Source organism: Dermochelys coriacea, chromosome 9, assembly GCF_009764565.3.
Source record: "Dermochelys coriacea isolate rDerCor1 chromosome 9, rDerCor1.pri.v4, whole genome shotgun sequence".
NCBI lineage: Eukaryota > Metazoa > Chordata > Testudines > Dermochelyidae > Dermochelys > Dermochelys coriacea.
In genome coordinates, this window is record NC_050076.1 from 35,021,897 (window position 1) to 35,040,892 (window position 18,996).

Sequence of the window (18,996 nt, forward strand, 5' to 3'; positions counted from 1 at the left end):
CAGATCTAGCAGCTGAGCCTGGTGCAGGTAGGAGCCACCAACCAGGTCTTCCCTAGTCCTGCCCTTGCCCCACAGTGATTTATCTCTCTGCTGGCTGCCCTGGGCACCCAAAACATACTGATGGGGAGGGTTGCATGACTGCTTTTGTAGCTTCCCTTTGCTTCCCAGTCAGAAAGTCATTTTTCTGTGGGGAAGCAGAGAAAATCTGCGGGGGACATAAATTCTGTGCATGCGCAGTGGCACAGAATTCCCTCAGGAGTAAATACTTAAGTTTTATCCATTGTCTTTATATTAAACATTCACTTTAGCCTATGTTATTTTTCAGCAACACTAGAAATTAAGGGAAACTCTTTTAGACAAAAAAAATGAAATGAACAGAATACCCTGTTTTATTTATGTTAATGTGCATGAATACACTGTACACTAAACACAATAGGGCACACAGTACCCAATACATGTGTATCATATTCTATTTTACACAGTAATCAAACATGTAATATATATGGTAGCAAAGAAAGAGAAACTTTTACACAGTGCTTAAGTCAAGCAAACAAGTGATGCAATATGAATCAACTTCAGTAGTTCAATGGTTCCAAAGAAGCCAGCAATAAGTAGATAGCAAGCACACAACAGTGTACAATGAGATGATTCTAACATAGGTTAGGTTCTGCAGCCCTCCTCTCTGTCTAGTTCCATTTCAGAAACAGTCTTACATTGACATCTTCTTGAGCTTTTTGCTGTAAAAATATAGAGAAAAAGCATGGATAAGCTTCAGGTTCTCATTTAGTCAGAGGGCCAAATGCATTGCCGGTGTAAACAGATGCAGTTCCACAGCACTCACTTGTGTTGCATGAATTTACATCAGCAACTAATTTAGCTAAAGATTTGCATTTGCATTTCTCTTCTCCATTCCAGTATTTGCAATCTATGGCATTATCCTATCTGGGGTTAGGGGCAAATGGAACACCTGTCTCCATCCTGACCCTATCAGTCCTAAAACAAAGGTGCTCCCAACACCCCCTTCTCCTCTGCACAAGAAAAGCAAGAAGCGAAAGACACGTTTTCAAAATGTGCCCAGCCATGCTTGTACACCCTGTCCCCTGTAAGAGCTTAGATCTGCCACTGTCAGTGGATATTTAGTCACACTCAGTTTTGGCCAGGCTAATAGATTTGAAAGTATTCCTACCTCAGCCAAAGAAGACGCTTCTTCACCCAGTTGTCTTCTGGATTTGCACATGCTTTCAACCCACTCTTTGTGTGGAAACTGGAAGGAAAGGTAGAGGGAATAATGACAATAAGGTTCTGCTACTGAGCCATAAAGAGCTGCATTCAACAGAACACTAATTCAATAGAACAAAATGCATGATATGAGTGCTCCACTCAAAAGTAGAGGCAGAAGAGTTCAGTTTAACTGTAAAAGGACAATTTAGAATAATGATCACTATTTCACAGAAACTGATTTTCCAGTAATATGAAGTATGTCTTATATTGCCAACATGCAGGACCTTTGCCACTGTCTGTAGCTTTGTCTAGCATTTCAAAACACTTGGGACTTAAATGTACAGCATACAGATCCTGTGCGAGAATGTGAGTCAAGCACTTTCCTAATAATTTATGTCCTATAGGTATAAAAGTTCTTTCTACTTTAAATTAATTTTATAGAATTAGATTTCATAGATCCAAATAAGGAAATAAAGTTTATTTATGATTATAGCCATTTCCCCTTTAGTCTAGGTTCAAAGACCAAGTCTTGTGGCGTAAGTACAGATAGTGGTCCATTGCAACTAATCTAAATCTCTTTCAGCTGGTAACTTACATGATAGCACCGATGTCACAGACTTCATTTGATAACTGTTCTGTGTAGCCATTGATGGCCCGACGAGGCAGCTCAATTCTCATGTAGGAGAGGCAGCAGTCTTGGTTGCTTTGGGCTGGAATGGGGAAAAATGCGTTACGAATGAGTGGAATAGAATTCATTTTCATCCTGTAGGTGGGACAAAGACCTCAAATTAAGGATGTGTCATAATCTCCTTAGTGAAGGCTAAGTCAGATCGGTAGCGATCGGAAAGCTCATCATTATAAAAAAAAAAAAAAAAAGATTTTGAAGTAAAAATAGCAGCAAGTAAACCCCCAGTAGTCAGTACTGACACCTCATCTGGCATTCTGTGCAGTGGTGACAAAGATTAATTATGCACAGAGACTGAGCTACAGTACTAAGAGGCGATACACAGAATAGGTTGAGTTTGGCTTTCATACTTTCACAGCCACCTTTCATACTATATCTGTTCTCTGGCACTTTTCATTACAAAATAAAATTAAAGAAAGAAGGAGGGAGGGGAGAGCCTTGCACAATAGTGTAAGGCCCTTGTACTACCCTCACAGCTCAAATTACTCAACCTAATGATCATACTCCCTACCAATATTTCTGCCTCTAGACACGTGGCTCCAAAAGCCAACATTACTCACCCTCAGAAGTGCAGAAGAGGCACAGCAGCCCCACCAAAGAAGCCAGGATAAAGCTCGTGCTGCTAAAGCCTGTCATTTTCAGCTCAATAGTTGAGTTTACTTAAAGCTTCACTTAAGGTATATCAGAAAATCAGCTGCTCTGAACTGATGGCTTTGGCCATGGACAACCTGCTTATAATATCTGCTCATGACCTCAGGAAATTCCTACAAGCATGTGTTCCACTCTCCTTTCAGAGGGTATTTCCTTCAACCGTTCCTTTAGGCTGGTTAACCTGCTTCATGACATCATAGGCATCAACTCTCTGGGGACTTTTTCCTCCAATCAGGATGGAAAACAAATTCAGCGAGAAGGAAATAAAAAAACCCTGTGAGCTCATGGTTATTTGGGTGAAGCACCTGAACACTTGTGGGTGTGGGACCGCGAGCGACAGCAGACGAGACAGAGAGCCCACACCGAAATGAGCTAGTGCTCCGTTTGCTAAATTTTCCACAAACCTCTACTCAGCTCATGTCACCACTGCTCTGAATGCCTTTCCCTGGACTCCTCTTCCTCAGAAAGCTCACGCATTTGCTCTCCCCACCAAGGCCCTGTGAAAATCTCCCCCACCAACATTGCTCCTCTTATTTCTCCTGTTCTCCCTCTGGCTCCCCATCCTTTCTCCCAAGCCTTCTTTCCAATTGCCCCACCTCCATGCTGGCCTCTGTGCCTTCATCCAGGTCACTCCTTATATTTGGAACTCTGTTCTCAAGCATCAAATATTATCCCCCTCTTCATTTAAATACTTTCAAAATATAGCCCATGAGCCCTCCCCACACACATCTGTGTCACTTTGTTCTGGGTCCCTTCCTTGTATCTAAGCTGCTTGGGCCAGAAACAGTGTCTTCCTCTAAAGCTTCAAGTATCACTGTTGGCATGTTCTCCTTTTTGTCTTACCCCCACATTAGCAAAGGTTGAAACTCTGCAGGGAGTGTCCATCTTAACGGACCTCTGAGCGTAAATATGGCTAGTTAGGGTACAACCTGAAACAGAGGGAGGTGGGATTAACCCACTGGGAGCTTTTAGCTCCATGGAAAAAAAAAAGCCCTAAAACCAGTTTAAGCAACTCCTTCAGGATTACCCCCACATAGAGCTGCCAATCTCCAGCTATTTGGACCATAGGCAGCCATCATAAATCAAAGCAACCAACTTTACTTTATTCTAGAGATGGGGCCAGGATGATGACCACCACAATGGCCACCCATTGGGCTCCTTCCTCACTGCCACCAAGCAGCATTTGGCTGCAGCTGAGGTGCCTAAAGTTATGCACCTAACTCCATATGTAGGCAATTAAATGGCTTGTTTTCTTAGAGGTACTGAGCACCCACAGCTTCTGTTGTTTATTATTTGTACAGCTGCCATAGCATTCAAAAACCCCGGTCAACAGTGAGGTCCCATTATACTAAAAGGTGCCGTACACACACACAGGAAGATACTGTCCCTGTCCTGAAACCAATGTAAAATAACTCACTCCTCATGATTCCTGAACCAGAGTTACCAAAATTACATTACTCCTACATTGGGATGGCCTCCAAAATGATATTTAATGCAGCCTCTCTCTGCCTCTCAATTCTCCATTGGGGAGGAGATGAGAGAGAGAACAAAACTACCCATGACAGATGTTAGTTACAATGTTTAATGCACTACTCTAGTGATGACACTATAAGAACCTCTATAGACTAAAATAAATAATAAAATCATCATGAGGATGATCACTAAAAGCAGTAATAGCCCTTGTCTCAGTCATTGGTACTTTGCTGTGAAGGGAAAACCAAGGATCTCAGTTCCCTTTCTTGTATCCCATATCCTTTAGAATCACAGACAATGAATTTTGGGGGGTAAACTGTATCCAGCCTATACTTGGGAGCCATTTAAAAACAGAGTAAAAGAAAACAGTAACAAGTACGTACAGTGACGTATTTGGATTTTAGTAGAACTTTGAACATAGAACCCCATAAAATTATAGCTGAAAATGTCATTCAAATAGGCTTGGATAAAGCCATTGTAATGGGAACTGAAATCTGGGTAAAGAGCTTTAAACAAAGGGCAATGATCAACAACAGACTTGGAGGAGAAGTGTCAAACTGCCACCAGCTGCTTCTGGTGGTTTAAATAAAGCAATGGTTCTCAAACTTTTTTATTGGTGACCCCTTTCACATGGCAAGCCTCTGAGTGTGACCCACACCCCCTTATAAATTAAAAACATTTTCTTATATATTTAACACCATTATAAATGCTGGAGGCAAAGCGGGGTGGGGATGGAGATTGACAGCTCACGACTCCCCATGTAATAACCTCACGACCCCCTGAAGGGTCCCGACCCTCAGTTTGAGAACCCCTGAAATAAAGGAATCTCTGAGGTGATATTTAGTCAGAAGACTGAAATTCAGGGAGACGGGGTGTGGTGCTATTTTGGTGGCCAAGAGTGAACAGATGAGGCAGGGTTGAGATATAAGATTAGCATTCAGGGGAGGACGCAGAGGACATAGAGATGTGGAAATGAAATAATGGTTAAATTAACCAAAGGAAACTGTTAAAAGGGAAAAGTCTAGACAGAGAGAGTTCAGATAAGACTTAATTAAAAATAAGAACTAGAAATATAATGAAGAAAAAACCAAAGGATCTTTAAGTAAACCAAAAATTCAAAGTCAACAGTGAAGATGGGTTTCTTAGTAGTAGTAAGTTAGGACCAGATCATGGTCACAGACTCATTTATAGCCAGAAGGGACCATTGTGATAATCTTTTCTAGTTTCTAAGAAGATTGAAATATAGGAGATCTCTGAATAGAGCAGGCCAAAGAATTCACCCAGCAATTCCTGCAACTGGCCCCAGTAACTTGTGATCCCACTGAGTTCAATGGGAATTTGCTACTGATATCAACAGGATTTGCCCCTTAAAGCAAAGTTTCCACACCTTGGGAAGAATTATCCCACCACCACCGAAGTTTCAACTGAGGCTCCTATCAAGGACGGTTATGTCATATAGGCTTTGTCTACATAACCATTCTTACTCAGCCTTTTAACAAGTTAGCGGCATGATGGGCTCTAACTAATGGCAACTATATTTTAATTATTCTGACTGTGCTCAGTGCCCAAGAAAGGTGCTTATAATTATTATATCTCAACATAAATTAATAAATCATTGAACATGGCTTGTGTCAACATATAACAGGCTTAATACTCATTTAGAGTAGCAGCCGTGTTAGTCGAAGATGGCTCATCTTAAGTGATCACTCTCCTTACAGTGTGTACGATAAAACCCATTGTTTCATGTTCTCTGTGTGTGTGTATATCAATCTCCCCTCTGTATTTTCCACCAAATACATCTGATGAAGTGAGCTGTAGCTCACGAAAGCTTATGCTCAAATAAATTTGTTAGTCTCTAAGGTGCCACAAGTACTCCTTTTCTTTTTGCGAATACTCATTTAGTAACTGGTGCCCTCGCACAAGCCCTAGAATGGTACATGGGTCTCGTCCTGTAAGCAGTTTATAGCACAGTGCCCGATAACCCACTGAGCATGGCAAACCTGTGGGAGTGAGCTAAACGAGAGGAAATATCTGCAAAGTGCTCTTTACAGGGACTGCTTCCTGGTCAATCCACTGAGGGATAGGTCTTGCCACCCACCCCTAACCAGCAAACAAGCCATGAAACTGTCCTGTGAAGATATGTGCACTGCTTTTTTTAAAACTATAGCAGAAAGCCAGGCAGGAGGGAGAGGTCAGTAGGACTGCTCCTGTGCATAAAGTTACACATGTGCTTATGTCTTTGGTGGATTGAAGCCTGGTACCTCCCAGAGAGCCAACTCTGAAGAGCTGCTGCTTGGACTAAAAAGGTGACTAGTTACATATGCTTTTTGATGTTTGGCTGGTTTGGTTTTCAAAGCCTCCTCGGGGGTGTGGCAGCATCCCCATTACATTATCAAGAAGCAAAGATCAATGGTAGCCTCCATCCCTGAGGTGTTTTTTTCCCCTACTAAATATATTTAGGGAGTGGCTGAGGAACTCTCTCAGTTTGACAAAGGCAAGATCAGACCAAGAACAGCTTGTCACATGGAACTAATATGGGGTAGAGAGCTGCTTTTTTTCTGCTGGTGGGAGGGGGAGAGGGTTCATATACACCGTGATGTCTACAACTTTCCTAATGCAAATGTAGAGTGAAACAAAAGAGGCATCCACTGTCATTTACAGATGTAGGACAGATAAAGAATGGTCTGGTCTGGATGTTCTGGAACACGAGGGCTTTTGATATCCATGGTATACAATAAATTGCCAATAAAACAAGTCTCATTTTGGATTTTTAATGTAATTTTTAAAGTTTCCACAGACTCCACTTTCTCTCAAGCACATGTTTTTACAATAGTCCAAAATATATAATCCATTTGTTCTTGATCACAATATTTAGAATTAAAAGAGAACAGCTTTTGGCACAAAAAATGCCTATGATGTAACAATAAATAGAATAAATTATCTATTTTACTTATGCTAAATAGCACAAATGACATCCAAATGCTCTAAATCCAATAGGGCACATATTTTCTATAATAGTTTAAAACAGTTTCTTCTTTACATGGTAATCAAATATTGTATATTAGCAAAGAAAAAAAGCAACTTTAACAAAATGCTTAAGTCAAGCAAACAAATGATGCAATATGAATCAACTTCAGTAGTTCAGTGGTTCCAAAGAAGTCAGGAATAATGGTCAGTAAGCACACATCGTGTACAAAGAGATGATTCCAACCTAATTTAGGTTCTGCAGCCGCCTCTATGTCTAGTTCCATTTCAAAAGCCACATTACAATGACATCTTCTTGAGTTTATGACTATGAAAAACAACAAGAACATATGAATAAGCACTGGGGACCACTTCAGTCATGATGTGAATTTTGGATTTCTCTTCCCCTGGTACAGCTCTTGCTATCGTCAGTAACAGGGTCTCTCAGGTAGGAGAGGCCAGTATATGAAACTTCTATGCCTATGCCTACCACTATGAGAGCTTAAAATTTTTTTAACCAGGTCCAGCAGGAGAAGGGAGGGAAGTGAAAAAATGTATTCTACATGTGCATAGCTGGTCCCCTCAATGCCACCAAGAATATAGCTCTGTTACTGCCAGTGGATACTCAGACACATTCTCTTTTGACCAGGTTAATAGGTTTTAAACTATTCCTACCTCAGCCAAAGAAGATGCCTCTTCACCCAGCGGTCTTCTGGATTTGCACAAGCTTTCATTCCATTCTTTGTATGAAAACTGGAAGGAAAGGTATGATAAACAATTATAGTAACTTCCTTCTATTAAATCCCTTAGGGCTACAGTGAGCAGAATAGAAACATATTCTATGGCTGCTCCATACAAAGCAGCAGCAGGTTTCATAGAGGAAGCCAATTAGATTTTCCTTTTCATCCTCGCTCATATGGGCACAAGGAGACATCCAATTAAATTAAAAGGAAATGATTAAAACTGATGAAAATTGATTTCTATATTTTTAAACATAGCACACAATTATGTTGAACTTATTGGTACCAGATATTGAGGCAAAGAACTTAGCTGAATACAAACAACAATTAGATATTTCTCAGAATTGTGGGAAGAGCTACAATTAAACTAGATGGTATAAAAATATGAGGGATCTCAACCCTCATGTTTCAGGATGTAAGAGATCCACTAACTACTTTGAGTTGGGAAGAAACTTTCCCCACAAGAAGAGTATTGCTTAAGTGTCCCTTATGGAATGGGATGGAGGGGAAAGGTGTTAAATATTCTTTTGAAGCCATTGTTGGAGGCTAAATCAATCTAGATTAAATGGACCACTAGCCTGATCCCATGTGGCATTTCTTAGATTCCTAAACAGGCAGGTTTATATTTATTTTGTACAGACATCCTGTAAGAATGTGAGTTAATGCTCCCTTCCTAATAGTTAGGTTTTATAATGTACTAACAGTGTTTGTATATTAAGTGAACTTTATAGGACAGTTTTCCTTTTGAAAAAGATAAAGACAGTTTATTTATGGTGATCAAACCATTTCTGTTTTCATCACACAAAAGTCCAAAGGCTAATTCTTGCCTGGCAGTAAAAGTACTGATCGTGTGACTGAATTTCTTCTGATTGGTAACTTACATGATAGCATTGATGTCACAGACTTCACTGGATAGCTGTTCTGTGTAGCCTTTTATGACCCCTCGAGGCAGCCGTATTGTGGAGTAAGAGAGGCAGCAATCTTGGTTGTTTTGTGCTGAAATGGAGTGGGGAAAAGGGAATACTTATTTAAGAATGAGGAAAATAAAATTAGAACAATAATTTAATCCTGCCCAGGATACAACATTGACAAATCCCTGAACATTGAACTCCACTGGAATTGGAAGGAAAGTCCTGCCCACCATATAGTTTAATTCTCTGGGAGACCTCCTACCACCTTACAGGCACACCTCAGTTTGCTTGACATGCTCCAGAGCAATATTCTGAGCCAATGAAATTAAATCAGAAGAATGAAAAAAAATCAAAGATCACTCACCTTCAGAAGTGCCAGACAGGTACAACAGCAGCAGCCCCATCAAAGAAGCCAGCACCAAGCTTCTGCTGATAAAGTTGGTCATTTTCAGTTCAGTAAGGTTTTACTATAGTTTACACTTCAAAAGTATCAGAAAACTGGCTGCTCTGATCTGCTGACTTTGGCTTCAGCTGGCATTATAAGCAGGTTGTCTGGAGACCTCAGGGAATTCACCACTGGGTATGTTCCATTTTTCATCATGGGGTTTTCCCCTCAGCAGTTCTATTGTGGCAGCCACTTTTAAAAGTTAACCTGACCCATGCTGTAATCAGAGGCAGTAGACCTCTTTGGGGGGGTTTTCTCTAACTAGGTTAGAAAGAAAATTCAGGCCAAAAAAAAAATAAAGGAAATACATAGTTCTGTGGGTGAACCACATGAGTACTTTGTGGGGGTGAGACTGGGTTGCAAGATGAGGAAAATGAGAAAGTCTGTTACAGATAGGAGCTGTGTCTTTGTTTGCCAAGTTCTAATTTAATAAACCTAATTTTTTAAAAGTCTAAGAGGGTCTGGCTCTGTTTAGAGTTCTGTTTTGCCTTACAGCACTGCCTTTATCTTCTGCCAGTTTATTGTCTGTCTAAACTGTTCTACCTGCATCAGATTTAGATTGAAAGCATCTTGTGCATTATGTCTTCATTTATGTCTGGAGCTCAATAAATAATAATTGTATCCTATGCCTTTCCATATCTAGTCACACTATATATTTCAATGGCTCGTGAATATCTACATGGGGCAAATAAAACCTGAAAAGCATTTGGAGAGTGTCCTACAGAGTGTCTAGGTCAACAGTACAAAATAAATCCAGTACAGGTGAGTTATTATGAAAGTTATTACGTTGCCAAATGACATGTTACATTAATTTGGTGGTCTCCGTCCATTTCCCAGTCACTAGGTGTTCACCTCAGTGGTATCCCACCACAGCTGAAATGTTCAGTAGCAGAGAACACTGTACTGGCATGCAGACTAGACTACAATGTTACCTGAAGAGATGCTCTCTCCAAGTTAAAGGTAAGGGATTTTGGCAGGCACAGAGTAACATTTGAGGAAACTTGCATGCTTATCCTGTTCATTCGATACAGTCCTTTCATTCTCCAAGGCCATCAGTCCACCACCTTCCATGAGCATTAAATTCACATTATTTTTTTAAATCTGAAAAGCTGTACCCTCTCCAGAATATTTTTTAAATCTTCCATTTTTCTTTTTTTAAAATGCCTGCTCATTGCTAATGTGAATGCTTTCTCTTTCATTAGGCCAATAACATACTATTACCATGCATAGCAGGAGCAGATCTTAGACTGCATTATGGTAGCTTTGCAACATGTGTGGAGATCTTCGCGTGTAGCAGTCAGCACAGCGGTATGCCAGGCAAAGGGATCATGGCTATGGTGATCTCTGAAACATAAGTGCTTTATGGGGCTCAGTCAAGTGCGATGAAAATAAAAAAATATTACTGCTCTTGCTGAAAATGCTCCCTCCATGGGATGTTATATCAGAGTGACAGACAATCAGCACTAATCAACACTGTGATGCAGTTTTACTAAAACTGCAACTTGGGCACTGCACTTGAGAGGATATAAATCCAGCTGGTAACACTGACCAAATCTTTAAGCAGATTGGATTGTTTAACATAAGAACAGCCATACCAGGTCAGACCAATGGTCCAACTAGCCCAGTATCCTGTCTTCCAACAGTGGCTGTGGAGGGAATGAACAGAACAGGCAATCGAGTAATCCATACCCTGTCATCCTTTCCCAGCTTATGGCAATCAGAGGCTAGGGACACCCAGAGCATGAGGTTGCATCCCTGACCATCTGGCTAATAACCACAGAGGGACCTAAATATGCCACCTATCTGTGAACTACCAAACAGTCCTGTATTCAAGGTTAGGATAATGGCAGGTATTGACAAAAAGCACGTATGTGCAACAAAGTTTGCTGGGTTTCATACAGAAGTGAAAGTAAGCCGGTATGATGTATTGGCAAGAGCCAGCGGGCTGTACCGGAACCAGCTTTCCCAGATGGCAATTTAAAGCCCTAGGGTAGCAGCGGCGGGGCTCCAGAGGGGATTTAAAGGGCTGGGGTAGTAGCGGCAGCTGGAGCGGTAGCAGCGGCTGGAGCCCCGGAGCCCTTTAAATCCCCAATGGAGCCCAGCCACTGCTACCCCAGGGCTCGGGCAGCAGGGCTCGGGCAGCTGCTACCATAGTGGAGCCCCAGGCCCTTTAAAGCTCTGCCAGAGCCCAGAGCCCCGGGATAGCGGTGGCAGCCGGGAGACCCCAGGGCTCCTCAGTGATTTAAAGGGCCCGGGGCTCCGCTGCGGTAGCAGCAGCTGGAGCCCTGGGCCCTTTAAAATTGCCCCGAGCCCGGGGGCTCCCAGCCACCTCTGCAGCTGGTAGCTCGGGTGTGATTTAAAGGGCTCGGGGCTCCCAGCCACCACTACCGCAGCTGGAGCCCCGAGCCCTTTAAATCAAGATTTAAAGGGCCTGGGGATTTAAGGCCCTGCCTCTTCCGAATGAGGCCACGCCTCTTCTGGTTGAGGCCACGCCCCCTGCTCAGGACTCTGGCGTACCAGTAAGTCCTCTAACTTACTTTCACCCTGGTTTCATAGGATTCTGCAGATCTCTTTTTTTAATGGTAGTCACACAGGTTCCATGAAATTTGCACACACTTTCCTGTAAAAATCTGCTAGGGTTTTTATTTGTTTTTTGTTTGTTTTACTGTTAGTCACTAATCAGATCTCTCCCAAGCCACCTCTCTAGGGCCAATTAATCAAAGGAAAGGAAATTCTATTTGGAGCATTCCATGCAGCCTAAAGACTTAGAACACTAACACCCATGTGCTTCTTAATGAACTTTGCACCTTCATTCTACTTTAGCACAAGCAAAACTTGTGTAGTCTAGACTGACCACACAAAAAAGCACCTATAACTATACCAAACAAGTGTTAGCCGTATGCAAACTGGGTGTGGAAACAAATCATGTTTCAACCTTTAATCCAAAATCTGCATCCTAAATGCAACTATTTATGCTGGCGGGATGGCTTAGTGGTCTAAAACTCAGGCTGAAAATATCTAGATTGCCTGGAATAACAGGTTCATATTCTAGTAAGGTGGATTCAACATATCCTTTTGAGATAGTTAACTTAATGGAACTCAAGATTTCTATTAGATATGGAAGGGCCTGCCCAATTTCCATAAGAACATACAGTAGTGTTTGCTCCAGCATCCTTGGCCAAAATTCCCCATTCTTCCAAATGTGGTGCATGGAAGCCCAGAGCTGGGTTTCAATAGTGCTATATATATATATATATATATATATATATATATATATATATATATATATATATGACAGCTGATTTTCAGCCGTACTGAAAATCAGTTTGATCATTTTTAAAGTACTTTGGGATTGATGGCATTATATAAATATCAGATTAAAAAGAATAAGCCATTCTATCTTTGCTTTGTTTAAGAAGTTCACTACTATTAGAAAAGACTTTGAACATTAGGTATTGAACTAGCAATCCTCATCCCCTAACTCCATTTCATTCTAGTTTTCATTATAGGAAAGTGAAGCCTTTGGTTATTTTAAGCATTTCCTAAGCACCTTATTTTATCAGGAACCTTATCTTCTTACTCATCTATTAGTGCCATGCAAATCAACAGTACATAGTAAACAACAATTAAAACATTTCCTAACAAAGCCTACTAAGCAACCCACCAGATTTACCTCTGGGGAATATTTTCTTTCCTGGTAATGTATTTTTTTTTCAATATGGCACTTGTTTAACCTAACACTTTAGATTAATGAAATACAGCGACTCACAAATAGGATAAATGTCCCTTTGAACGTGTACACTTGTGTGCAGGGTATTTATAATGACTTCAGTGACTTATTTGCAAAATGTTGGGGGTGTTGGAAACAACACAAAAGGGAATTGAAGCTGCAGGCCAAGGTAAATAGCATGTCAAGGTACTCTTCTGTGACAGATCTGGCACTATCTGAGGTTTGCAAGTTCAACAATGCAAACAGAAATTTATCAAAAAGAGGAAGTGGTGTTGAACTGTGGAAGAAATACTTGTACGAAAAGACCCTCTTCTCCCCTTTTCAGCCTCTCATCCTTCCCACACACATTCTCACCTCAAACCCAAAGTTCTCCCTTATCGCCAACACCTTCATCATGGTTCCGTCATAGGCTTACACTGGATTCTGTCACCTCAACCCACCCTTCCTCCTTTTGTCTGTTTTCTAGCAGAATCATGAGAAAATATTAATAGAAGACAATTTTACATCCTTCAAGTTATGTGTGTTCTCGTACTCTTTATATTCTGCCCCCCGCCCTTGCTTTCTTAATAATTTTCTTCTGTTCTCTCGTTTATGCAATCTTTTTTTCCCTGTTAGTCTGTCTTCTCTCTATATAATTTTTTCTCTTTACCTTTTTGGTCTCCTTTTCTCTTTCCCTCTCCCTCATCTCATTCTCCCCTTTCCTTAATTCCTTCGTCTGTCTCTCCCCACTTTCCCTCCCTAATAGTCTTTCTCCTTTCCTCACTCCACATTTTCTCTTTTTTCCCCACTCAGATCCTACCGAACTCTGATTTTCCTTGCTATTGCCCCAAAGTATACCAGATTAACAGGCTGCAACTCAGCAGGGTCTTCTTCCCCCCTTGAACTTTCCTCTCTCTTTTGTTCCAGTGACTAATAGGAGGGTTGGTGAATGGGACAGATCCCCAGACTCTCTGCAACACCACCTTTCCACCATGCAGAGTCAAAATGAAGAGCCAATACATGCAGGCGATAAGTGCCAATGTCCTATACCAACTCAGTTTGAACTCTAAGAAAAGGGAAAATGCATTAGAGAAAAATAGTCAGTTCCAGTTGCGTAAACAACTTTAAAGTAAATAGTGGGGTACAATAGAGGATGATTGTGGCGTTTGGGACTCTTGCCCAGAACAATTCACAATCCCCTCCTGTCTCCCCAATGCTGGAAATATTCCTTGATTCCCAGCATACTATTCCCACGTGATCCACATCCCCTCTTTAATCATGGGCAAGAATTCAGTTTTTACTACAGAAAATGACATGATGAAAGAAAACCCAACATCCCAAATTTCTAACTCTCACACATGTATGCTTGCTTTTGTGTAAGACAGGTAAAAAGTGATCTATCAGAAATACAACCACTGATTCCTCCAATGTCTGTAAGACAAACTATATTTTTAAATACCCAACTTCCCAAAGCAGCTTCTGAAATTGTGGCTGTAATTTTTCATGTACAAATTTTTGCTCACATAGGCAAATTAGGTAGACCTGTAACTACTCTATTTCACACACAAATGCAGTTTCTGTAGGCAAATCCACATTTGGGCCCATGAAAAATGGCACTTGCAAAAATGTAAGTGCACAGGCCTGAACTTGTGATTTTAGAGAGCAGTTTGAAGTCCCTCTGAAAACATGGGCAGTATACTTGACTGCTTTGCCTTGTTATAGGATCCCAAGACAAAAATCATCCAGATCTGAGGCTTCATGCATTATGTTAGCTTCTTAGGAGAGAGATGGAGGAGAGTATTAATGATGTCTATCAGTTTGTTTGACAGTGTGTAGCTATGTACCTCTACAAAGGCTCTTTGGAGTTACTATACACTTGTAGTATCTATCAATGACCTCCCTTGATTATACACAGTTGTGATAACTTGATCTATATGCTAAATAAAGATTAAAAACCTGCTGACAAGCTGATTTGGCTGCAGCAGCTTGCCTGACCTCCTGTAGTATGCTTGTTTCTATTGCACACTTCCACACCCTGAGCTGCTGCAAATAAAACTCTTTTGCAAGTTGTATAGTAGACCAGGAAGAAGGGAAGCAGAAAGGGGAGTTCCCTACTGTAATTTCCAAGTGGCCTGTTTATGATTGCTTTATTGCACAAAGGCCAAATAAAGTGAGTTAATTATAAACATGACAACGATGAAATCTGGAGCAGGTTTCAGGTCTGAAATTCCCCGGCCCTTTTCTCAAGAACTCTCTTATGTCAGGTGTTGGATAATTTAGTTCTGGTGCTGCAATAGAATAATTATAGTAAACTAGTACCATAGGTACTAAGCTCTAGGTATTTACATAGCCCCTTTTCAATAGAACCTGAGCACCTAATCATTAAACTTAGCTTTCGAAAGGAGAATAAAGTGTTATCACATCAGAGAGGATTAAAATAGGATTTACATTAGAAATATTGTGAGACAACATGGGTTTGATGCAATTTCGGGATAAACTCTGTTTGTTGGGAGGAATTCACACTATGTCAAAAGAGAAGGTTATGAAATCAGGGACGTCCTAGAACTGAGCAGATATCCCAGAGCTCTCAGGAAGTACCACCCGACAATGATCTGCACACATCAGGCACACAAACTTTCAGTGCTGAGTGTGAAACTTCTGGCAGCTTGGCCCCAGATTATGCAATATCCTGCTGGGGGATTTCAGAATCTCTGACAGTCTGAGTCTGGTGAAAAACCCACCCAGGCCTGCAAAATATAACAGTATAGATGTTGCACTTTAGTCCAGAAGAGATTTTAACGAGTTTTGGATTATGCTGAGTAACGGCCTTTTTTGTATAGATGCAACAGCAGAGAAAAAGGTTTCCTTTCGGAGGAGGCTGAGTGGACACATGAGAACGCACTGTTCTCAGGCCACAATAAAAGGTTTTACATTTACAATTAATGAAGGAATTTTAGGGGTTGATTATGCAATCTGTTACACACTGGAGTAATCCTAATTAATTTTCGTATCTTCTCTGAAGTCAATGAAACCACTCACAAAGTAATGACTATTTGCTTAAGGAAGAGTATACAGGATTGAACACCTACTGATTAATGATGAATGACAGGAAACATAATTCTGAATGGAGTTTCATATAACTCCCATTTACTGCTTGGAAAACCTGTGCAACTGCCATCAGAAAAAGGAGAACCAAAGATGTGGTTTCTTATTAATAACCTTGTACCTTCAAAAGAAGAGTATAAACAATCTGTTTACGTTGCAGGCCCTGCACAACGCACCTCAGTTGATATCTCAGATTTCTCTCTCTGACTTCCCTCCTCTCCTTCCCCGCATCTCAAGGCAGAGTTCCAGGCCTAAAAGTCTTTCTCACAACCCAAGAATTATCTCCTGTTTGCTCCATCCCACCTTTAAAGGTCTATCTCTGTGGCCAAAGAGTGTTGGGTGTGACTTCTTCTGGAGACACATCAACTTCAACCAGGCAACAAGAACCATTAAACCTGTGAGGCAAAAGGGGGGCGTTCCCACATTCCAGTGGCTGAGTTCACACTTCTGCAGTATTCCCAGCACAGAGAATTATGAAAGAAACATGAAGCCCAGAGATGGTCTTGGAAAAAAGATTCTCTAGAGACAAAGAGTTCATACTACTCTGCATGAAACCTAGACAATCTGTGAAACTACTGGTACTATCTATTTTTAATAAATGAGAATCTGTATACTTGAAAATACTGGAGTCTCCATCCAGGAAGCCCAGCAAGATAATGCTGATAAAAACCATAAAATGCTAATCACACCCTGCACATATATAGACAGAGAGAAAGGGCAAGGAGTTCACAAGAATTATAGCTTTTCTGCATTTTGAGGATTTTGTCAGCAAACACCCAGGAGCCATCATTTCAGGGGCATCTGCGGGCCAGAAGTGGCAGATTGCCAAAGATACCAGACCAATGGCGTCCCTAGACAACGTGGCAAAGTCTGCTTTAACAGAGGCTTTTACCAGGATCACTATTAATTTCCATGTTCCTCTTTGAGTACAATGTTGAAATGTAGTGTACTTTCCTTTATGAAATGCTTAGTAAAGGGAGAAACAAGTTTGGATCTTTGGGTTATGTTACACAAACTTCAATCTAACAATTTACAGAAAAAAATCTATTACATTATTCAGTGAAACAATCATTTTGAGGTTGAAGCCTTCAATTAGGAGAAATTAAGAATCTTTACTCACCAAAAAGGAGCAAGAGCAAGAGCTCCACAGGTGTCAAATCCAATAGCCAGACTGCCATCCTGTAATGACAAGAAGTGGTCATTGTAACAAGTGATCACTGTGGTTTTCCAATAGTTAAGTGTGGCTTATGATCAGGGCTGCTTTTTGTGATACAGAAACATTGAACTGCAATTCTTCAAACAAACCACCTGAGATGATTTCTTCTGAGATTTCAGAAGGAGATTAACCTTAGATATTCGGATTTAAAACTCTGGGGCAGTGGCTCTCAACCTTTCCAAACAACTGTATGCCTTTCAGGAGTCTGATTTGTCTTGAGTACCCCCAAGTTTCACCTCCCTTAAAAGTTCCTTGCTTACAAAATCAGACAGGCACAGCACCCTGTTACTGAAAAATTGCTTATTTTCTCATTGCTACCATATAATTATAAAATAAATCAATTTGAATATAAATATTGTACTTACATTTCAGTGTATAGTATATGGAGCGGTATAAACAAGTCATTGTCTGTATGAAATTTTAGTTTTTACTGACTTTGCTGGTGCTTTTTATATAGCCTGTTGTAAAACTAGGCAAATATCTAGATGAGTTGATGTACCCTCTGGAAGACCTCAGCATACCTCCAGGTGTACATGCCCCTGGTTGAGAACCACTTCTCTGGGGTACCACACCATATAATTGGAAGCATGAATGAAGGGATATTTGAGGGAGGATGGAGGAGTTCCAAAGAATTTTCTTGGAACATTTGGGAAAATTCCATCATCCACAAAAGGACTTCACACAGTGCTGTCTGTTTGAAAGTGGTGCTGCTTTGGGGTCTGGTCTCCAGGCCCTAGTAGTGAAGGGCATATTAAATCAGATCCTTCCACATAGCCAAATAATATTAGCATCAGAAGAACTGAGAGTGTCTTGCGGGGCACACACTGACTTTTAAACAAACATCCCAGCCAACCTGAAGAGGAATATAGTATGGTACAATACTACTCATGTCTCACCCTTCGTAGCCCTTGTAATATGGGACACTGGGAAAGAAGGTGTGATAGCAATAGATATATGTCCTCATTACAGCTCTGGTGGCTAGCCCACTACGTGCACTGAGTCAGCCAAAAGAACGGTCACCCTGCTGCCTTCTTCACTTCCTGGTGAATCAAAGAAGCTATTTCCCTCCATGTGTTTAATATTGAAGATTCACCTTAAGGCCAAAAAAGACATACAAGAAGAGGTGCTAACCTCAAATTCCACCTACAAAGGTGTTTTGCGAATCCAGAGAGTTTCCCCACCTAATACTAAGTGCCCTGGATTAAAAAACAGCACATTTTGCCAGGGTTGGTGGGTATAATGAACAGATGAAGGAATACACCCACAATCTATCAGCAAGAAGATTTACTTAGGAACTTTATCACATTTTTCCTACCACCTCACCCATTTAGCATGCAGGCTTAACAGTCCACAAGTCACAACGCATCATCAAGGATCTACAACCTATCCTGAAGGACGACCCATCACTCTCACAGATCTTGGGAGACAGGCCAGTTCTTACTTACAGACAGCCCCCCACCCTGAAGCAAATTCTCACCAGCAACCACACACCACACAACAGAACCACTAACCCAGGAACCTATCCTTGCAACAAAGCCCGTTGCCAACTGTGTCCACATATCTATTCAGGGGACACCATCATAGGGCCTAATCACATCAGCCACACTAGCAGAGGCTTGTTCACCTGTGCATCTACCAATGTGATACATGTCATCATGTGCCAGCAATGCCCCTCTACCATGTACATTGGTCAAACTGGACAGTCTCTACGTAAAAGAATAAATGGACACAAATCAGACGTCAAGAATTATAACATTCAAAAACCAGTCGGAGAACACTTCAATCTCTCTGGTCACTCGATTTTAGACCTAAGAGTGGCTATTCTTCAACAAAAAAGCTTCAAAAACAGACTCCAAGGAGAGACTGCTGAATTGGA

General features: G+C 41.1%; 2 protein-coding genes across 3 annotated transcripts; both read right to left on the minus strand.

Moving 5' to 3' along the window:
* Positions 1-366: 366 nt before the first annotated feature.
* On the minus strand, positions 367-2,722 carry LOC119861556 (C-C motif chemokine 20-like). Its single transcript, XM_038416810.2, has 4 exons — positions 2,467-2,722; positions 1,817-1,931; positions 1,187-1,264; positions 367-737 (listed from the first exon to the last, which is right to left on the minus strand). Exons 1-4 carry the CDS (start codon positions 2,540-2,542, stop codon positions 710-712), a joined length of 297 nt encoding a protein of 98 aa, XP_038272738.1. The 5' UTR covers positions 2,543-2,722; the 3' UTR covers positions 367-709.
* A 4,102-nt stretch (positions 2,723-6,824) lies between these two features.
* On the minus strand, positions 6,825-13,914 carry CCL20 (C-C motif chemokine ligand 20). 2 transcript variants are annotated; one of them, XM_043492688.1, is made up of 5 exons: positions 13,175-13,914; positions 9,010-9,071; positions 8,616-8,730; positions 7,670-7,747; positions 6,825-7,322 (listed from the first exon to the last, which is right to left on the minus strand). In XM_043492688.1, the coding sequence occupies exons 2-5, from the start codon at positions 9,047-9,049 to the stop codon at positions 7,295-7,297; spliced, it is 261 nt and encodes an 86-aa protein (XP_043348623.1). In that variant the 5' UTR covers positions 9,050-9,071; positions 13,175-13,914; the 3' UTR covers positions 6,825-7,294. The 2 variants fall into 2 exon arrangements, with proteins under 2 accessions (XP_043348623.1, XP_038272739.1); XM_038416811.2 differs by lacking the exon at positions 13,175-13,914 and having other exon boundaries at positions 9,010-9,870.
* Positions 13,915-18,996: the final 5,082 nt, after the last annotated feature.

Excerpts from the sequence above, each read along its gene's own strand:
- CCL20 (XM_038416811.2), bottom strand. The coding sequence starts at position 9,091 with ATGACCAACTTTATCAGCAGAAGCTTGGTGCTGGCTTCTTTGATGGGG. Across the intron at positions 7,748-8,615 it reads TGTGACATCAATGCTATCAT|TTTTCATACAAAGAATGGAA; the intron begins GTAAGTTACCAA and ends CTTTCCTTCCAG. Across the intron at positions 7,323-7,669 it reads AGGCATCTTCTTTGGCTGAG|TCATAAACTCAAGAAGATGT; the intron begins GTAGGAATAGTT and ends TGTTTTTCATAG.
- LOC119861556 (XM_038416810.2), bottom strand. The coding sequence starts at position 2,542 with ATGACAGGCTTTAGCAGCACGAGCTTTATCCTGGCTTCTTTGGTGGGG. Across the intron at positions 1,932-2,466 it reads CCTCTTCTGCACTTCTGAGG|CCCAAAGCAACCAAGACTGC; the intron begins GTGAGTAATGTT and ends TCCCCATTCCAG. Across the intron at positions 1,265-1,816 it reads TGTGACATCGGTGCTATCAT|TTTCCACACAAAGAGTGGGT; the intron begins GTAAGTTACCAG and ends CTTTCCTTCCAG.